Here is a 20295-nt window from a genome sequence, read left to right on the forward strand (position 1 = left end):
AGCCCATTTTGAAGATAAGGACATAGAAGCTAAAATATAGTCTCAAAGGATTTCAGAGTAAAAAAAATGAAAACAAAAATCACTTGGTTAAATATATCAATCCAGAGTTATTTCTCCACCACCTTTTATTTTCCTAATAAAGTTATCCTGTTTATCATAGAATCACCTAGCCAATCCTCCATTGCCTCTTCAGAACCAAAACCTAATTTTAAAACATATCTCCTCAGATACCTTCCTGTTTCTTCTGCTGTGTTAAATTAATGTCCATATCTAATATCACTGTTCCTTGATGATAGCGTTCTGGAGCAGTACCATTGCAAGGCTTGCTTTGGTTGAAATGAAGTAGTCAGGTGCTCCTAGAGTGTCACCATCTCCATCCTCAGCTGTGTCCTTCAGCCAATGAAAAGACCTCTGTCTTGAGTCCCACTCAGGCCCACTCCAAATTTCTCTTAACATATCCCAAACTTTCACCGTACAAACTTCCTAACCCACCTCCTTATCCTCATTCTTTGCAAACAAACCAGCTTCTTTATTAATGGAAAGAAGTACCTCGATTCCTTCCTGCCCTGATGCTTTTTTCCTTTTCAAGTCTATCTGTATCTCCTGTGTCGGGTTTTTTTTTTTTTTTTTTTTTTTTTTGCCTCCCTGTGTATTGGATTCCATTTTTTATACCTTTAGGGACCTCAGGTCCTATTTCTCTTTTTTCTAACTGTTCTTTCTCTTCACCTGGCACATTCCTTCAGTGTATGTGGGTGCTTAGGTCTCTTCTGCCTTCCATCTGCTTCCCTTCACTGTACATCACCTTGAGCTACCATGACAAGCTGTGAAAGAATAATCTACATATGTGCCCTCACTTCCTTGCCATCACATTTACTCCTGGTTTTCCTTCTGACTCTGAGCAGCCCTTTTCAGGTTCATTTGCAGAAGCTTTTTCCAGCTTCTTGCCATATGTTCCAGTGAATTACATTCAGTTTTCCTAAACCTTCATGCCTTTGCAGTGTTCCTGTCTCTGCCTGGAATGTCTTTCTCCATAATTCCTTCCCATCTTTCATCTCCTATACTTTTCTTCAAGTTGGGATCAGCTGTCATACTGTCTAGGAAGCCTTTCACATAAGCCAACAGGATGATTTTGGCCCCTTTTCATTTTCTGGTGTCAACCTCTGCTTCCTTTTGCTCTTCTAAGTGCTTTATATGTTATGTTCCCTTTAAATTTCCAGAACAACCGTTTGCAAAAAGTACTATCACTATCCCCATTTTGCAGATGGGGATACTGAGAACCAAAGACAAGTAATTTGCTCAAAGTTAGAGAACTTTTAAGTGGAGATTCAAGTTTGAATCTAGGCCATTTGACTCTAGGGCCGAATCTAACCCCCCATGCTCTACTCCTAGCCTTGGAGCTTGTTGGATAAATAAATAAGTGGTAGTGTGTATTCTTTTTTTCCTTAAAAGACTAGTTAGAATTGAGACAGGTTTAAACTTCATAGTATAGATTTTCAAGACTGCCAAGATAGCAGAAACCAAGACCATGTCATTCTCAGAGAAGAGGAGAGGTAAGTGTGCAGATAACAATAACAACAAACTTCAGAACTTAGAAAGTTTTTTGATGTCCATCATCTTATTTCATACACCACGAAATACATTATGATCCCATTTTACAGATAAGAAAGCTAAGGCTGTTAGAGCCAGCACCAACATCCCTGGCATCATGGTTCATTTCTTCTGTAGTTTTCCCTCTCAGATCTGAACTGATATGGCTGAATAAATTGGCAAAATGAAAGGTTCTTTAGGGAAAAGAAAAAAAAAGGGGAAATATTTTCACGTTATTATTAAGTACTTACATAGATTTATTATAGATACAGGATCAATTTCCAGAACAAAAGGACCTCACCCAAGGATACCCTAATCTTTCAGGAGCTCTGCTCCAAGTGCCTGACCTAGTGAACACATGTCTAAAACCTGTTCTTGGTATTTCCAAAGCAGTCAACCTCTATATCTGTTTCTAATGCATCCAAGAAATGTTTTGTATGGTTCCATTCCGTGCTTCCTTCTCCAATATATTGCCTATTCACAAGATCTAAAGGGAGTCAGAATCAACTGGAAGGCAACAGGTTTTATCGTAAAATGTCTTAGCTAAATTAAAAGAATGTTAGATTTTGTATCTACATTTTGAATTGTTCAAATCATTGCTGCCCAGATATTTGAGAGATGCCTGGAGGAATATATAGAAGGCACAGTAGTGATAAACTGTAGTTTATATATATATATATATATATATATATATGAGATTTAACATCCAATAAATACTTAAATTTAAAAACTGTATGTTTTGTTTGACCTAATAAATTGAAGGTAAAGCAGTGTATTTTGGGACTTTAAGAGAAGTCAGACAGGGTTTGACTTTTAAGCAGAGCTGGGTAGGCCAACTAAGTATGTGCTGAAGTTACCAATGAAACCTAGCCAAGTGCACTGCCCTGGAGTGGATTCCAATTCATAGTGACTCCTATTGCGTTTCCGAGGCCATTAATTCTTTACTGAAGTAGCCCCATCATCCTTCCACGGAGTGGCTGGTGGGTTTGAACCACCAACCTTCTGGTTAGCAGTCAAATGCTTTAGGCACTGCTCCACCAGAGGTGTTAATACAATTTTTAAATGTAATACATACTTTTAAAAGCATGAAAGTAATAATCATAGGAAAAAAATAAAACTATTGTTTCCTTTCACTTATATTCTTTAGTTCTGTTTAACTTTTAATTAATGATGGGGGTGATGGAAGGTGCACCATCACCTTTTCTGTGATTAAGATCTTGTTGGCCTTCCTTTTCTTTTATATGCTATTGATAGGTCTATCCAAACATTTTCTTTTATGCCTCACAAGATTGTCAGCAAATCCTCCAAATGTACTATTTGATAGCTAACAGATACTGCGTGCTTGGCGTGTGTAGCACTATTCTAAATGCTGTATGTGCATCAGTAAATTTAATACTTAAAAAAAACCTGTGAAGTAGGGCCCACTCTTAACTTCCCTTTTTATAGCTAAGGAAAATGGCGTGGTATTTCCAGTGGGAAGGAGTTCCAGGAGTGGCCCCAGGAAGTGTAGGCGCCTGAGTGCATACTATGATGCGCTGCTCAACCCCGTCTCTAGAGAGCTAAGCACTTTCTCTAGTGGAGAAAGAATTGCTTATTAAAAACGGGGTCTGTCACCTCAATGACGCCCTCACCACTTTCCTATCTACTTATAGACCGACTTCTCTTCCACCCCTGTGAAATAGATCTCAGCTTCCGGTGCCAACCTTGATTGATATCCTGTTGATATTCTGTTTTATATCAGCCACCAGTACGGGGCGACCGTTAGACTCTTTAAAAGGAACCTTTGAAGTAAGCTTTCTAGAACAGTAGACTCGGAACGCTTAACCCAAGGACTAAATGGGGGAGAGGGAAGTGTGTGATCTGATGACCTGAAAGGAGGGTCGTCACCTCATAGTCACACCAGGACTACCGCTCCTCGGTGGGGCCCTTATTAAGAAGAGAGCATATGGCTTTGCCCGACTCATCTGAGTATAAAGAGGAAACAGTACTCTGCCTATGACATCAAGCTCCCGGGTTCGAACTTGACAGAAATCTCTGCGCAATTGTCTGTTACCAGGAGAGCGGCTTAGAGGGGAAGAAGGAAACTGGGGAGAAATTTGGTTTAGCTGTAGTAGAGGGAACTCGCTCAGAGACACGCTTGAGCTTCCGTTGTATCGGGGGAGGGGAGGCAGCACGGTGAGGGTGGGGCGGCAGGAGGACCAGGGGGCGAGTGAGGGCATGAGGAGGGTCCCAGGGCTCCCAGCTCCCGCCGCGTCCTGGTGCTCCGGGAGTGGACCGCTTCCGGCCGGGGCTCCCTCTCCGGGGGCCCAGGGCGGTGCAGCAGTTGGCCGCGTGGGGCCAACTCAGGGGGCCTCTTTGCAGCGCTTCAACCAGCGCTTCCCCCGAGGACACGTGAACGGTGCCCTTCGAGTGGAAAGACGCCGCGGCTCAACGGGAGGGGTGGAGAGGCCGATTCAGGGGGCAGCTGTGCGGAGCCTCGGGCGGTCAGTTCCGCCGCCCCCGAGGAGGAAAGCAAGGGGCGGGACGGTCACGAGAGGGAGGGCTGGGCCACTGGCGCTAGGCGGCAGCGGGAGGAAGGTGGACTCGAGGACGAGGCAGCGCAGCGACCGGGAGCAGCATGGAGCCCACTGCAGACAATCTGGCCACCACCGCCGCCCGGGGTAGGGCCGAGGAGGTGCGGGCGCTGCTCCAGGCCGGGGCGCAGCCAAACGCGCTGAATCGCTACGGGCGCAGCCCCATCCAGGTGGGTAGCAGGTTGGAGGCGGGAGGAGGGGATGGCAGGCTCCTTTGAGGAAGAGGTTTGCTGGAGAATCAGAGCCAGGTGGCCTTCAGATTCTTGGGGAAGGGGGAGGCTTCCTGTGGTGTTTTCCTGTGGAATTCAGGGTCCGAGAACTCCTCGGCAGGGCCCTGGGGCCGCAGGAAGCCCCGGGGGGAAACAGGGGGCACTCGAGGTGCAGATCCTCTGACGTGGTGTGAAGATCCGGAGAGGGGAGCTTCGGCGTGCTGGGGACCGAGGTTTAGTCTTTATCGGATATACAATCTACGAATGTTGAGATAAAACGCGAAATTTTAAAGAAATGGAAGGTGCTAGGACTAGGTAGTCGCAAACGCACAGATCCCTCCCTGAAGAGGGGTTACTGGAAGATTAGTTAATCTTCATTACCAGAGGGACTTGGGTGAAAATCTACTGCCGATATGTTGGAATAAATATCAGCTGAAATAATTCAGAAACAACTACATATAGTGTTTATTTTTAATTTACATGAGTAGGGAAATTGTAGACATGTGTTAAAGAATTTAGAACATAAAAACCTATATGGGGAAAAAAAAAAAAAACCTTCGGTGTGATCCCGCCTGAGACAATGTTTCCAATTTAGGCTGGGGGGGGGGGGCACTGTGATCTCTCCGGAGACAATGTTACCAATTTAGTTACCATCTTGAGAGTATTTCCAATTATTTTTGCTATTATAGCTATCTTGATATAGATTAGTTGGGATAGAGTTTTCAACTGAAAAGTTTCATTTCTCTCCTCCCCTTCGACTGTGTGGGTGGCTTGGCGGGAGGGGTAGCAGGGAGAGCTGTGTGTATTTTGCTTTCACTAACTTCCTAAATCTCAGATTAAAAACGAATTCTTCCTGGCAGTCAACTAGCCTAATTTTATTTCCAGTGGTGACAATGAGTTCTGGTTATGAAAAATAAAATTTTTGTAAAACAAATGTACACTGCAAAAACAAAAACTCCCTAACACAAAGTAATATAACTCGATCTCACACTTAACAAATGAATCTTCCTTTCTTGAATCTATACTACAAAAATATATGTTACACACTTTAAAGTACAGGTGTAAAAATAAAATTAAAATGCCTTAAAACTTGAGATTTGTGGGACCTGAAGTGGGGAGAGATCTTGAAGCTAGAGAGGCTGAGTGGTTGTAAAAGAAAAGTGCGAGAGTCTCTTAAAAATAATATCAGATTCATAATTTACCATCCTCAAAATTCTTCCAGCAACCTGGAGGTTCCGAGTTTGGCCTTGGAGTCCTGAAATATGTTACAAGAGACTTCATTTGTGTAGATACAAAAAAGGAAAAAGAAAGTTAACAATTACTCTTGACAAAGTTAGATAATTACTCTTGATAATTACTTCTATCCTTAGGAGGGTAAGAACATGGGGGCAAAATGACTTGGTTTAGAACCACAACCACATTTGTTTTTAATACAGGATACTTATAAAAATTCTTTTAAAACAGCTAGAGTCCAATTAGGGAGCTCTGGTGGCCTAGTGCCTACGGCATTTGACTGCTAACCAGAAGGCTGGTGGTTCAAACTCACCAGCCACTCCTCGGAAAGAAGACTGGGCAATCTCCTTCCCTAATGAGTAGTGATACGGCCTCCCTCCCTCGGAAACACAAGGTGAAATCTCTATGAGTCCTATATGACTCCACCACCGCAGTGCATTGCGCTTGTTGCGTTAGAATCCAATTAATTTCTTTATCAATGAATTTTAAACACCCTACAAATACTAGTTTTATTTATTTATTTTTGTTAATTTTGGATTGCTAGCTCTGGTGCAGTCCTAAGGCATTTGCCTGCTAACCAGAAAGTTGGCAGGTCAAACCCACCAGCTGCTCCGTGGAAGGAAGATGGGACAATCTACTTCCATAAAGATTTACTGCCTCGGAAACCCAATGGGGGTCGCTATGAGTCAGAATCAACCCGATGGCAATGAGTTTGGTGTGGATTTGGTTTTATGATTTAAATGCCGGGTTGCTTGAAAGATTAGATAGGACTGTTAGGGTACAGTTAATTGATGTTAATGGTGGAGGAACAACCCAAAAAGGAAGAAAGGAGGGTGAGAATGGTTGTACAACTGGAAGAGTGTAACCTGCGCCACTGAATGGTACATGTAGACACTGTTGAACTGGTGTATGTTTTGCTGTACATATTCTCAACAACAACAAAATAAATAATTGTAAAAAAATGGCAAGGACAAAAAAATTGTATACCATGGAAAATTAGAATTAACTCAAGAATTTAACATTGGCTTAACCTAGAAAATCTATTTAGGGTTTCATCACATTAATATATCAAAGGAAAAAATTATCTCAATAAACACATGACAAACATTTTATACAAATAAATACATTGCTATATGACAGAAATAGCTTTATAAATCAGTGAGGAAAAAGTGTGCTATTCAATGAACCAAAAAACAAATTGAACCCACGGCCATTGACTCATAGCTACCCTCATTGGGTTTCCTAGGCTGTAAATCTTTAGGGAATTGGGTCGCCCCATCTTCCTTCCATGGAGCGGCTGGTAGATTTGAAGAGCTGCCCTGCTGGTTGTAAGTCAAGTGCCTTATCCACTATACCAAAAAAAATAACCCTTCATATTGAAAAAAGGAAAATTGAATTTCCAGTTCACATCATATACAAAAGTAAATTCCAGGTGGATTAAAGACTTACTTATGTAAAGCAAGACTTTAAATTTTTGAAATACAGGAAAATGTTGTATAATCTCATAATAGGGAAGAATTTCCTTAAAAGTTAAAAAAAAACCTTAAAGTTAATGATTTATTAATTTGATTATATGGAAAAAACCTTTTATAGGATAAACAACACATAAAATTATGAATGTAAGGCATTACTGCATATATAGCTCATAAAAAATGGTATGGCAGAAGAAAGGGAAATTTATATAAATTAATACATAAAATCCAATTGATAAATGCATCAGTTATGAACAATTTACAGAAGAAATCTGAATACATAATAGGTCATCAGGATATAGCATTAAATCACACTCATCACACTGAAAAATAAAATATTGGTAGTTCCAAGTGATAATGTGGTATAATCAGAAAATTTAATGAACTATTGATGAGGTAGTAATTATTACAGTCTCTTTATTAGCTATCAGTCAATAACTAGTTAAGCTAAAAATATGCATATCCCATGAGGTAGCTATTTCAATTCTAGTTATATTCCTTAAAAGGAACTATTGCACAAGAGTACCAAGAGAATTTATCAGGGTGCTCATTGGAAGATCATTTATAGTTGCTAAAAATTTAGATATCAACTAAATGACTTTCTGTAAAGGAATGTATAAATAAGTTGTGATATAATAATATTATTGGAATCCTAATGCAGCGGGCAACATGAATGAGCTAGATTTACATGAATCAACATACAATAATCTGAAAACATAACATTTACTTAAGTGAAGAATGTTACAAAATATTCTTAAAATGTGATACCAATTGTGTATGTTTTAAATCCACAATGCTATAGTATCTATTGCTTGGAAACACAATATGGTAAAAGTATAAAAACATAGATGCACACACTACAACTTCAGGAGAGTAGTTGCTTCTGGGAACTGGGAACATTGATTGCTTTTATCTTTGATTTTTATTCCTTTTTTATCCAGTTTAAACCACTAAAGTAAAATAACATGTTGATATTTTAAAAAGTAAATAGTGCACATATGCGTAGTACAGTATTTACTATCTTTTCTGTATCTTTGCTATTTCAGATATAAAATACAGGGCATTACAATAAATGTCCAGTTAGTAGCTGGCTCCAAGGTGGCACTGAGGATTAAGCAGATAGCTCTGCCTACCTGTATGTCCTGGGAATCTTTCAGAATCAGCACTCTTAATACTGTGATATGAAGCATGAGAAAGAGGCACCTGAGAGAGAGATGAGGGAATGGTATGTGGGAGCCATAAGAAGGCATTTTTTAAAAAGTGAGTCACCCTGAGTAGCTAACTATAGAGCAGAAGGGAGTACAGGAGAGATGTTGGAAGATGAGACTATAGAGGAAGATTAGGTCTGATGTTGGTTATAGGTCAAGATTTGACATTTTAGAAAGGTGAACCACTCCCAGAGAGCTCTTGCTTCTAACTAGATGACCATTTTCCTCTTCCAACACAATCAGCTCTTTTATGTTTCCCTCCTCAATACACTCTTCCAATAGTTGCAAATTAACATCTACTGTAGTCACAGAATTGCATTTTTGGGAAGCCCTTAGCAGTCATCTACTGGTCTGATAGACTCATTTTATTGACCAAAGAATGTATTTATCATTTTGAGCATAAACCATTCTGAAAGTTTTTATCTTTGTAATCTAGGTTCCCTCAACCGGCTTTCTGCGAGAACTAATTCCTAGGAAAAAATGTTATGAAGGAATCTGTAAAGTTATTTACTGATAGAAATTTTTATGAAAGTAATTTAGTGATATATATATATATATATATATATACACACATATATATATATACACATACATATATATATATATACAGATGCTTAATGAATTATTTTTTATTGATTTTTAATTGTGAAAATTATTAATAAAAATAAATGCTTGGCTACTTTTCAGCATTTTTCATTAGGTAAAATATAAGAAAAAACATTCAAGACCAGTGTTTTTTAGTAATCCAGTTTATTAAGGTAAATTATCCTCATAGTGTTTTCTTTTTAGAAAAATAATATTTTGTAGTGTTTTAGGTGAACATTTACACAGCAAATTAGGTTCCCCTTTAACAATTTTTATACATATCGTTCCATGACATTGGTTACAGTTTTCACAGTGTGTCAGCATTCTTACTATTTCTGTTCTGTTTCCATTGATCTAGCGTCCCTTCCCTTCTTTGCCTTCTTATCTTTGCTTTTGGGTAAATATTGACTATTTGGTCTCATATAGTTGATTATTTAAGGGAGTATATAACTCATGGGTGATATTGTTTATTTTATAGGCCAATCTATTATTTGGCTGAAAAGCGACCTACTGAAATAGCTCCAATTCCAAGTTTAAAAGATATCTTAGTGCAATAGTCTTGGCAGTTCCTCTGTCTCTGTTAGCCCAAGAGGACTGGTTATTTTTGGAATTTTAATTTTGTTCTACATTTTTCTCCCATTCTATCCAGGACCTTCTATTGTGTCCCTGGTCTTAGCAGGTGCTAGTGGTAGCTAGACACCACCTAGTTCTTCTGATCGCAGCTTAGAAGAGGCTGTGAGTCATGCAGTCTATTAGTCCCATGGACTAGTTTCTTCTTTGAGCCTTTTATTTCCTTCATTCTCTTTTTGTTTCATATGAGTAGAGACCAATAGTTGTATCTTAGATCAAGACTGGTTTTATGACCAAAGTGAATGACTTGGTTGGATCAACAAAAACTGTGCTGCAATATTTTATTTTCTTTTTATAGCTGTAATTTGGCTCACATGTATTTTTCTTTGTCCTTTTAAAAACTAACTTAATTAGTTTCCCCACTTTTGCAGCAGGATTCAGCAACCATAGTATATAACTTATTATTTTTCCTTACTTTGGATAAATAAAGTAATTTGTATTTAATTAATCCAGAATGTAACTAAGTTATTCCTCTTTATGCAGTCACTATTCCCAAGCAAATCCTCTACAACTACCCATCATGTATCACCCATATTCTAAGGTTTCTGTGATTGTGGCAGCCATTTAAAAATTCTTCTTTGGAAATTTTTTTATTTCAAAGATGATTTAAGAAAAAAAAAAAAAACTGCCATCAAGTAGATCCTGACTCATAGCAAGCCCCCTTGGGTTTCTGAGGTAGTAAATCTTTACAGAAGTATATTGGCCAGTCTTGCTTCCACAGAGTGGCTGGTGGGTTTGAGCCACCAACCTTCTGGTTATCCATCAGATGTCTTAGGCACTGTGTTACCAAAGCTCCTGGAGCATCCCCATAAAAGAGTGTATTAGTTTCTTTTTGCTGCTGTAACAAATTACCAAAAGTTTGCTTAAACCTGCAGAAGTTTATTATGTTACAATTCTGGAGATTAGAAGTCTAAAATGGGTTCACAGAGCTATGTTTCTTTTGAGAGATCTAGGGGAGAATCCATCTCCTTTCCTTTTCCAGATTCTAGAATCCACCTGTATTCCTTGGCTTGTAGACCTTTCCACTGTCTTCAAAGTCACCTGTGTAACGTTTTCTCTCCACTCTGTCCTCTGCCTCCCTCCCTGGATACATCTCTATGACTGTGACCCTCTTATAAGGACACATATAATTATGTTGGGCCCACCTAATTAACCAAGATAATCTTCCCATTTCAAGATCCTTTACTTAATCACTTCTGCAAAATTCTTTCTGGCATGTAATGTATGCACAGGTTTTGAGGGAGTAGGACACAAACATCTGCAGGGAGATATTATTCCACCTACCACGGGAAGGAATTCTAAGGCTGGTTAGACAAACCCTCCCATTTTATACTTAAAGAAATTAAAATTCACAGTAGTTTAATATGTATGCAAAAAAAGTTTAATTTTAAAAAATATATATATATTGACAATTGCCACATTCTGGGTTTGGGAATGCAGCAGTGAATGAAACAAGATCTCTGTGGTTTAGATCATTTCATCTCAAAATGAGAAAAGAAAAAAGGCGAATGGTTAGGCAGTGGAAAAAGCCAGCTTGCCCCTCACCATTTTGTTGTTGTCTCTGTCTCTGGCATTGTCCTCCTTGGGCCTGGGGCGCCGCCAAAGTTTGGAGAATACACTGTAACTCAATGTGTACTGAGAGGCACACTGTGTTGAATTGGGGAAGGGGGAGGCATCTATATGGGGCAATTTACTACCGTAAAAATTTACAGCCTCCAAAACGCAATGGGCGTAGCTATGAGTCTGAATCAATTCCATGGCAATGAGTTTGGTGGCTTTTTTGGGGGGTGGAGTGGGGGTGGGGAAACTAGAGACCTGTAATTTCTACTCGCCGCTGCATTGGATGGCTGCGATGTCTATCTCGGGCTTCAGAAATAAGCATTTCTTTACATGAATGCTGCCCTTGCCTGTTGCCTTGACCGCTCTCTTCCCCCCCCCCCCCGCAGGTCATGATGATGGGCAGCCCCCGTGTGGCCCAGCTGCTGCTGCTCCACGGCGCCGAGCCCAACCGAGCAGACCCCACCACCCTCACCCGACCGGTGCACGACGCCGCCCGGGAGGGCTTCCTGGACACGCTGGTGGTGCTGCATCGCGGCGGGGCGCGGCTAGATGTGCGCGACGCCTGGGGCCGCCTGCCCGTGGACCTGGCTGAGGAACGCGGTCACCATGACGTCGCCTGGTACCTTCGTGTGGCCTCCGGAGACACCGAAGGAGGCAGCGGCACCTATGCAGATGCCGCAGAGGGTCCAGCAGGTAAGGGCTGCCCATGATCTAAGAATTTTAATCCTGAGAGCTTCTAGAACGCAGCGCAGAAGAAAAATTGGGGCCAGGAAGGGCAGGGGCTTGGATTTCACCTTAGCTCATACACAGGCAATCGGTGGTAGAGCCCAGGTGTCTGAATCAGGCAGCTTAGTTAGAGCTACTAATAGGAAATAGCCCTAAATGAATGTCCCAATACAAAATCTTAGTCCGCTGCCATGAGCATGCGTGTGCGCACACGCGTACACCACCACTGCCACCACCCAAACACACACCACCTTCACTGTAGCTCAAGGGCTAGACCAGAGCATTGAAGATCTAGTAGGCTAGAGGTCTAGCACTCCTCTTCCTTCTAAATTTGCTGGCCAGCCGCATCCAACCACCGGGCCTCAATTTTGCTTATCTAGGTGCCTGGCCAGTCCCACAATTTTCAAACCAGTTGCGCCTGGAGTTTTGTGGGAGAATCCTGCCATGCACCTGATTCCAATTTTTTGCACAAATCTACCAAATTCAACAGCCGCTTCATCCCTTCATTCCCCAGAGTTATCAAAAATTCCCTCAGGACTTCTGAGGAGCATATGGGACCAGAGCTCCCAGCCTCTGCCCACCAGCATTCGCATTACTCTCTGGGATGCAGATTCCTTTCTCGTCCTTTCCCCTGTTTCTTTGATAGGTCCCTGGGGTAGGGAGATGGGTATGTGGTCCTCTTTGCCTTGTCTTCTGTGTTCATAAGGCTTTTCTCTTCCCATCCCCCTTTCTGCCTTAAGTGCTAACTTTTAAGAATATATATATTTTTTCTTTTGAGGACTAATAATTTTTTTAAAATCAAGATATGTATAAATGAAGCAATACCTGGAACATGTGCAACTATTTACAGTAAAACATGGCTTTGAAAATAATGGAAACCATCAGAACTCAAGCAGTGCAATTGCTTCTTGGGCTTTAGAGGAGACCCAGAGGACTTCTTTTTTTCTTTCCTTCTCTTTCTCCCCAGCTTCTCCTCCCAGGCACCCAATTCATTCTTTAGTTAAGATCTAATGTCTAATCAATTGTGTTCTAGGTGCTGGGGATAGAAGACAAAATGTTGCCTTCATAGAGCTTATATTATAGGAATAGACTTTATGTGTAAGATCATCTACAGAATGAGTTTTTAAAACTAATGAAGAGCATAAGGACTGAAGTGATGAATGGGGGAGGAAATCGAGAAAGAGTGGTCAGAGAACTTGAATGGCAGGAAGAGAGTAGCCACGGGACAAAGAGAGAATCTGCCTCAAAGACTGTCTCAGGAATGAACGAGGTGGATTAAGGGGAGAATAAAAAAACCCTACTGCCGTGAGTGGACTCCCACAACGGAGTAGAACTGCCCCATAGGGTTTTGAAAGCTATAAATCTTTCGGGAACGCAGACTGCCTGATTTTTCTCCCGCAAAGCAGCTGGTGAGTTCATTTTGGTTAACAGCCGAGTGCTTGAACCACTGCACCACCAGAGCTCTTTTGAGGTGGGTTGGAAGGACGTAAAGATGGGCTCAAGGCCGCACACAAGCAGATTAGAGCGGAGTCAGAAGCCAGATTTTATAGCATAAAGCGTAGATTTTTGTTCTAGCTGCGCTGGGAAGCCATTGGCGGATTTGGGGTGGAGTAGGGGAGGGAGAATAAACGATTAGAATCCCCGGTTCCCATTCTGAGGAGTCTTAGGAGGCCTCTGGCTACCCGCGAACTAGCTTGGTCTGTGCCGGGTACCAGAGTGGCCTGGGATGCGCAAAAGCCAACGCGCTGTATTCACGTCCTGGAGCCTGGCGGTGGTGCTAGTTATATACTCAAATACTTTTCTCCTGCCACCCTGTGGCCGGCGGCCTCGCTTTCCAGGTCTGCGCCTAGACCGCCAGGGAGCGCGCAAGTGGCGGACCGCGGCGGTGGGCCCCGGGCGACGCGCTGCGGGATCCCGAAGGCTCAGGGAACTGCAGCTGCTGACTGGGGCTGGAGTCAGTGCACAAACTTTTTGCGGAGGGTTGGTGGATAGGAGAGGAGGGCGACCCAATTCCCAAATCTTATCTGCCAGTGCCTGAATGTGCGATTGGGGGCTACAAGAAAGGAAAATGGGGAGGGACGCGCTTCTCTGACTGCTTGTCTAATGCCTATTTTGCTTCCAGCCAATCTTAGACGTCTGCAACACTGAGAGTTGGGCGATCTCCGTCCCTCGAAGTTTGAGCGCATCGATCTTCAATCTTCGAAGTTTGAATCCTGCCGGCTGCTCATTCGCCCACCCGTCCCCAAATTCTCTCCAGCTTGCTTAGTGCCGGCACATTTTCAAATAGTAAATTTCTTCTTTACCTGTGCCTGCTTTTCCTTTCCCAAAAAAAAAAAAAAAAAAAATCCTTATAAATTGGCATTTCTACGTTGTTATAAAAGATAAGAAGAACAACACTGTCTCGGTGCCTTTCATTGAATCGAGTTTTCACGTGTACCCAGGCCCTGAGCCAAACCAAAACCAAACCAAAAACACTGCTGTGGAGTCTGATCTGACTCATAGCGACCCCTCCTTGGGTTTCCCAGGCGGTATCACTATGGACGCAGATTGCCCCATCTCCCTTCCCAGGAGTGGCTGGTGGATTTGAACCGCCAGGCTTCTGGTTAGCGTCAAAAAATGCCTGAGGCACTACTACGCCACCAGAGCTCCTGGTCCGGTACTTCTTTTTCATGGGGCCTCGCACCCTCTGGGGTAACCAAAAAAAAAAAAAAAACGCATTGCCAATGAGTCTGGAGTGGAGTCGGATCCGGATCCGACCCATAGAAGTAAATTAACCAAACTTCCTAGGCACTTCGCCACCAGAGCGCCCACCCTCTGGGTGCTGTTGACTTAATTACAGCCATTTTGTGAAATGAAGCGCCGAGGGGTACATGACTTTCCACGGGTCAAAGGACCTGAAACTGACAGAGCCAAGCCTCGAATAAAAACGACAAGGGTCTTCCATTCATTCACTCACTTATTTATCCAATAAAGATTTATTGAACGCCTATTCGTGCCAGGCGTCTAGTAGGGGAGAGGAGACATCAACTAAGAAACACAATCACGTAGCTGTAACTGTTCCAAACCAAAACCAAACTCACTGCCATCGAGTTACTGTTCATATAATAGAATCGGAGACTTCACTGTATATCACTTAGAAAAATGTTGCAGTTATAATATGAGACGTGTTGGGTTGTAAGACACATCCTGATCTCAGGGATGATCAAATGTGAAAAGTCAGGTTTTAGAAGGACGAAATAGGATAAAAATGGGGAATGGAAATTCCCAGGAGATGGCGGTTGATCGCTTCTCGCAAGCCCAGCCTTCTAGTACTGACAAGACTCTAGCGCCCCGAAGTTGGGTATTTCGACCAAGGCACGCGACGGTGGCAGGGCCAAGCACTGGGCTGGGCCCAAAGCTCAGTAACCCACAGGCCGAGATCTGGCTCTGCAGGTTGTGGGCCTTCTCGCGAACGACCCCTAAACCAAAAGCAGCTCTGACGTTTCTCCTCCGGAGCGGTGGTGCGACCTGGTGTAGTTCCAAAAGCTCCCACGGAGGGAAGACACTCCAGTCCGCGCTGGATTGATTTGTCTTCCTGGTCCTCTGTCCCTCCCTTCTTCCTTCCTTCCTCCCACTCTTCCTTTCTTCCCTCCCTTCTTTCCTTTACTATTTTTTAGAAATAGAGGTGCAATTCACATAAAATTATTGTTGTTGGGGGCCGTCCAGTTGGTTCTGAGTCATAGCGACCCTACTGTGTACAACAGAAAGAAACCCTGCAGGGTCCTGTGCCATCATCCTCGCTATGCTTCAGCCCATTGTTGCAGCCACCAAAATAAACTATTTTAAAGTGTGCCATTCTGTGGCATTTAGTACATTCACAGTGTTATGCAACCATCACCTCTGTTTAGTTCCAAATAATTTTCAACACCCTCAAAGGAGACCTCAGAATTCATTAAGCAGTCACTCCCTATTTCTTTCTCCCAGCCTCCAGTACCCACTAATCTGCTTTCTGTCTCTATGGAATAATCTACTCTGGATATTTCATATAAATAGGATCATATAATATGTGGCCTTTTGTGGCTTCTTTCATTTAACATAACTTTTTTAGGTTCACACACTTCCTGGCATGTATGTGCTTGATTGCTTTTTATGGCTGAATAATACACCATTGTATGGATTTACCACATTTCTTGCCTATCAACTCATCCATTGCTAGATACTTGGATTCCTTATACCTTTTGGCTATTGTGAATTATGCTGCTATGAACATTTGTGTGCAAGTATTTGTCTGAATACCTGTTTTCAATTATTTTGAGGCTATCTACCTAGGAGTGGAATTGCTGAGTCATAAAATAATCCTATGTTTAACTTCCTGAGGAACCACCAATGTGTCTTCCACAGAAATATACAATGGCTCCAATTTCTCCACATCCTGCCAACATTACTTTCCACTTTTTTTTTCATTATAACCATCCTAAAAAAAAAAAAATATATCCAGTTCTCATCCAGTTGACTCTGATTCACGGTGACCTCATATATGTCGGAGTAGAACTGTGTTCCATAGCATTTTCAGAGGCTGTTTTTTTCAGTAGATTGACAGACCTTTCTTCCAAGCTACCTCTGGGTAGACTTGACCCTCCAACCTTTCTGTTAGCAGCTTAGTGAGTGCACACTAAGTGTTTGTACCACCCAGGGACTCCACTAAATACAATACTAACCCTCCTAGCAAACTCTGCAGTCCTATCCCCACTGTAGAGCTGGGCACCTAACTTGTTTGTGGTCTAATATGTGGTCTGTCCTGGAAAAGGTTTTGTATGCATTTAAGAATATGTATTCTGCTGTGTTGGGGTGAAGCATTTGGTATATGTCTATTAGGTCTATAAACCAAACCAAACTCACTGCCAGCAAGTTGATTCCAACTCATAGTAACCCCCTTTGGGTTGGGTTTCTGAGGTGGCCAATCTTTACAGAAGTAGATTGCTCACTCTTCCTTCTGCAGAGTGCCTGGTGGGTTTGAACTGCCAACCTCCTGGTTAGCAGTCAAATGCCTTAGGCACTGCACCACTAGAGCTCCTTGGTAGGCTTATAGTGTTGTTCAAGTCTTCTATTTCCTTATTAATTTGTTTAGATGTTCTATCCATTGTTGAAAGTGAGGTTTTGAAATATTCAACTATTATTGTAGATCAGTCTGTTCCTCATCAGTTCTGTCAATTTTTACTTCATGTATTTTAGATACTCTCTTGTGTGATTCATATGTATTTATAATCATTATATTTTCTTGGTGAGCTAACATTTTTATAAATATATAATGTTCTTCTTTCTCTCATGTAGCAATTTTTGACTAAAAGTCTATTTAGCCTGATATTAATACAGTCACCCAGTTCTTTGCTTGCTTGCTTGCTTTGTTTTTGAACTGAATGGACAAATGTTTCTGATGTTCCAAGTCCTTTCCTCCATCAATCCCGGCATGTATGTGACATAGGGCACTCTCAGTGGCTTTGCATGTCTTCCAGCTCTATAAGTATCCCATCCTTCAGTGTCTCCGAACTTCTCTTGCTCTGACACTCAGTATCCCTTTCAGGTACCCATCTCTCCAACTATAGAAAGTTTGCCCTTCTCCTTTTCTCTCTCCACACACACACACACACACACAAACTCCTTCACTTGCTTCAGACACTCCCCTTGTGCAGTCATCCCTCTGGCCTCAGGGAGAGCATAGTCACCTTCTTTTTGTTGCTGTGGTTCTTTAGGGTCACATGATCTCCCTTTTTGTAGATATTTGTCTAGGTTCTAAGTCTGAATATCCTGTGCATATTGGGGAAGGCTGAGGCAACTTCCTGGTGGGTTCTTGTTGCTGTTGTTAGCAGCATACTGACTAGGCCCTACTCAGGCAAACTGATGCACTACTGAATCCAGGATTCCACCCTTGCGATTCCTAGAGTATTCATTGGTTGATTGTTTCTAAAGCAGATAGCCAAGTTTTCTTCCTAGCGTGTCTTAGTCTCTCCCAGCTCTGCCGAAACTTGCTGAACATCACAGAAACTCAAAAGCGGTGGGTTGTGCACAAAATACTCTGGGATTCTTCTAGCTGGGAAGTGTGGGACAGGAAGCCAATGGGATGGAGAGACCCTGGCTGAAGATGGGGAGGGGAGAGAGAGGGGCGGGGAAGGGGAAGGAGAGTAGGAGGGGGGGGGCGTAGCGGAGATGGGAATAGAGGGAAGGGGAGGGAGGGAGGGAGGTGAGGGGAAGGGGAGTAATGGCGGGGAGAGAAGTAGGGGAGGAGTCTAGGCACAGCCTTGTCAAAAGCCTGGCAGGGCCCACCAAGGCCTCAGGGGTCCGCGTTCAGAGGCCAGCCTAGCGGGAGGGATAGGGGCTTTCCCAGACTAACGGCGAAACTTGGACTCGAAAGCAACCTATGCAAGTGCAGACTGGAAGCAAAAGAAAAGGACCGTTTAGACCTTGTGGAGGGCATGTGGCTCGGCGGAAAGGGAGCATTTCGAGCCTCCCTGGTGCGCGCGCCGGATGGGTGGCCGGGCCCACTCTCTGTGCGCGTCGGGGAGCAGCCCAGGACTCCCCTCATCTCCAAAGTTTCCAGACAGAAACTGGTGGGACTGCCCTGCGACCTCCGCCGCTGCCACGTACCCGGAATGCCTCCGAGGCGGGCCCGGCAGGAAGGAGGTGAAGGTAGAAAATTACGCCAGAGCTTCATCATCCGGTATGCTGGAAGACTCCCGGAGTCAGAAACCCAAATGCAAATGGAGCATGTATTTTGATCCAACTACTATGTAAGGAGCATTTTTAAAAAACAACCCTCTTTTTTCCTTTCAACCTGAGGCCCAAGATTGAAATCATTATATTGCTCATTTCACAGCACAGGGAATAATTAAATTTTGTTGTTGTTATGTTGTTATGTGCCGTCGAGTCGGCCCCGACTCATAGCGACCCCTCCTTGGGTTTCCGAGGCAGTATCACTACGGAAGTAGGATTGCCCAACCTTCCTTCCGAGGAGTGGCTGGTGGGTTTGAACCGCCAGCCAATTTTACACAGCTTTTTAAAAGAGGGGAGCTCTGGTAGCATAGTGGCTAAGACACTTGCCTGCTAACCAGACGGCTGGCGGTTCAAACCCACCAGCCACTCCTCAGAAGGAAGGTTGGGCAATTTACTTCTGTAGGGATACCGCCTCAGAAACCCTAGGAAGGGTCTGAGTCGCATCCCGACTCCAGGGCAGTGAATTTGGTTTGTTTTTATTATAAAGAGCCAGGAAAAAATAAAAGAAAGAAAGAGGCAAATATAGCTTGATTTCCAAGTTGCATTGATGAGGGAAAAAGGAGAGATGCAGAACGATATATGCAAAATATCCCAAATTTTAAAAAATATGTGTATATGTTGGTATGTAGATAGTATATTTCTGAAACGATACACAAGAATTTGTTGATTGTTGCCTCGGGGGACGAGAACTGGATAGCTAGATACTGGGTGGAGGGAGATGCACTTTGTACTCAGTGCACTTTGCTACCAGTTTTTTAAGCAAAGGCATGAATTATCTAGTAAAATAACTAGTCCAGTAAGTCAGGCCCTGGTAGAAGGAAGTTTCCCCCCCCCCCCCGAAACTGACTACATTCTATTTGGTAAGAACAGGAACAAATTAAAAAAAAAAAAAAAAAAAAAGACCCACCACAGTGAGTTGGTTAGTCCCTCAGTTTCTTCCTTTGTAAAATGTGTGCAGTGCTGTTCTGTGGGTTGGATTGGATGTAAAGAATATGTAAACTACCATAGTGTGGAGACGTAGGAGTTATTCATTAAAGATTACTATACACTAAAGATTAATATACATTAAAGATTATTATACACACACACACACCTTCTTCCTCAGGCTTCCCAGTTTCTCCAAAGAAGTTTGCAGACAAACCCGAGCTTAAAGCCTGAAAAATTTAAGCATAACCAGTGCATCTTCACACCAGGGCAGGGCTCAGCATTAACAGTAATGTTAAATCCTATGACCCTTGGTCTTCATTTTCTAGACAAGTATTACCTGGTAGGTACCAAAGTGGATGCTTAGATACAGTAGTGAGCAAGACAAAATTTTGTTGCTTAAAACATATATATATATATATATATATATATATATATATATATATATATATATAATGCAAAGGGTGGCTGGTGCAGACAGTCTGCGCTTGGCTGGTAACCAAAAGATTGGTGGTTTGAACCACCCAGCAGTACTGCAGAAGAACCAGGGCTGGTGATCAGTTTTTTTTTTTTTTTTTTGTAAAGATTATAGCCAGTCCTACTCCATAGCTAACAGAGGCTCTCTCCAAATGAACACATCAATAAATAAACACCTCAAAAAAATTCCACAGTTACTACATGCATGCATTTAAATCCAAACACTGCAGAATCAAATCAATGTTTCCCTTCATTGTTATTTCCCTTCCCATTCATCTTACCAGAGGTAACTGCTGACATAAGCAAGGGGGGGGGGAGATTAATTTTGAATGTGTTGTATTTGATGAAAGTAGTTTTCTCTCTA

General features: G+C 42.5%; 1 protein-coding gene across 1 annotated transcript; it reads left to right on the top strand.

Moving 5' to 3' along the window:
* Positions 1-4201: 4201 nt before the first annotated feature.
* On the top strand, positions 4202-14049 carry LOC103203416 (cyclin-dependent kinase 4 inhibitor B-like). The gene is made up of 4 exons (XM_007948410.2): positions 4202-4330; positions 11444-11750; positions 13622-13737; positions 13906-14049. Exons 1-4 carry the CDS (start codon positions 4205-4207, stop codon positions 14047-14049), a joined length of 693 nt encoding a protein of 230 aa, XP_007946601.1. The 5' UTR covers positions 4202-4204.
* The last annotated feature ends 6246 nt before the right edge of the window (positions 14050-20295 follow it).

Source organism: Orycteropus afer, unplaced genomic scaffold, assembly GCF_000298275.1.
Source record: "Orycteropus afer afer isolate SDZICR_OR568_19922 unplaced genomic scaffold, OryAfe1.0 scaffold00216, whole genome shotgun sequence".
NCBI classification, from domain to species: domain Eukaryota; kingdom Metazoa; phylum Chordata; class Mammalia; order Tubulidentata; family Orycteropodidae; genus Orycteropus; species Orycteropus afer.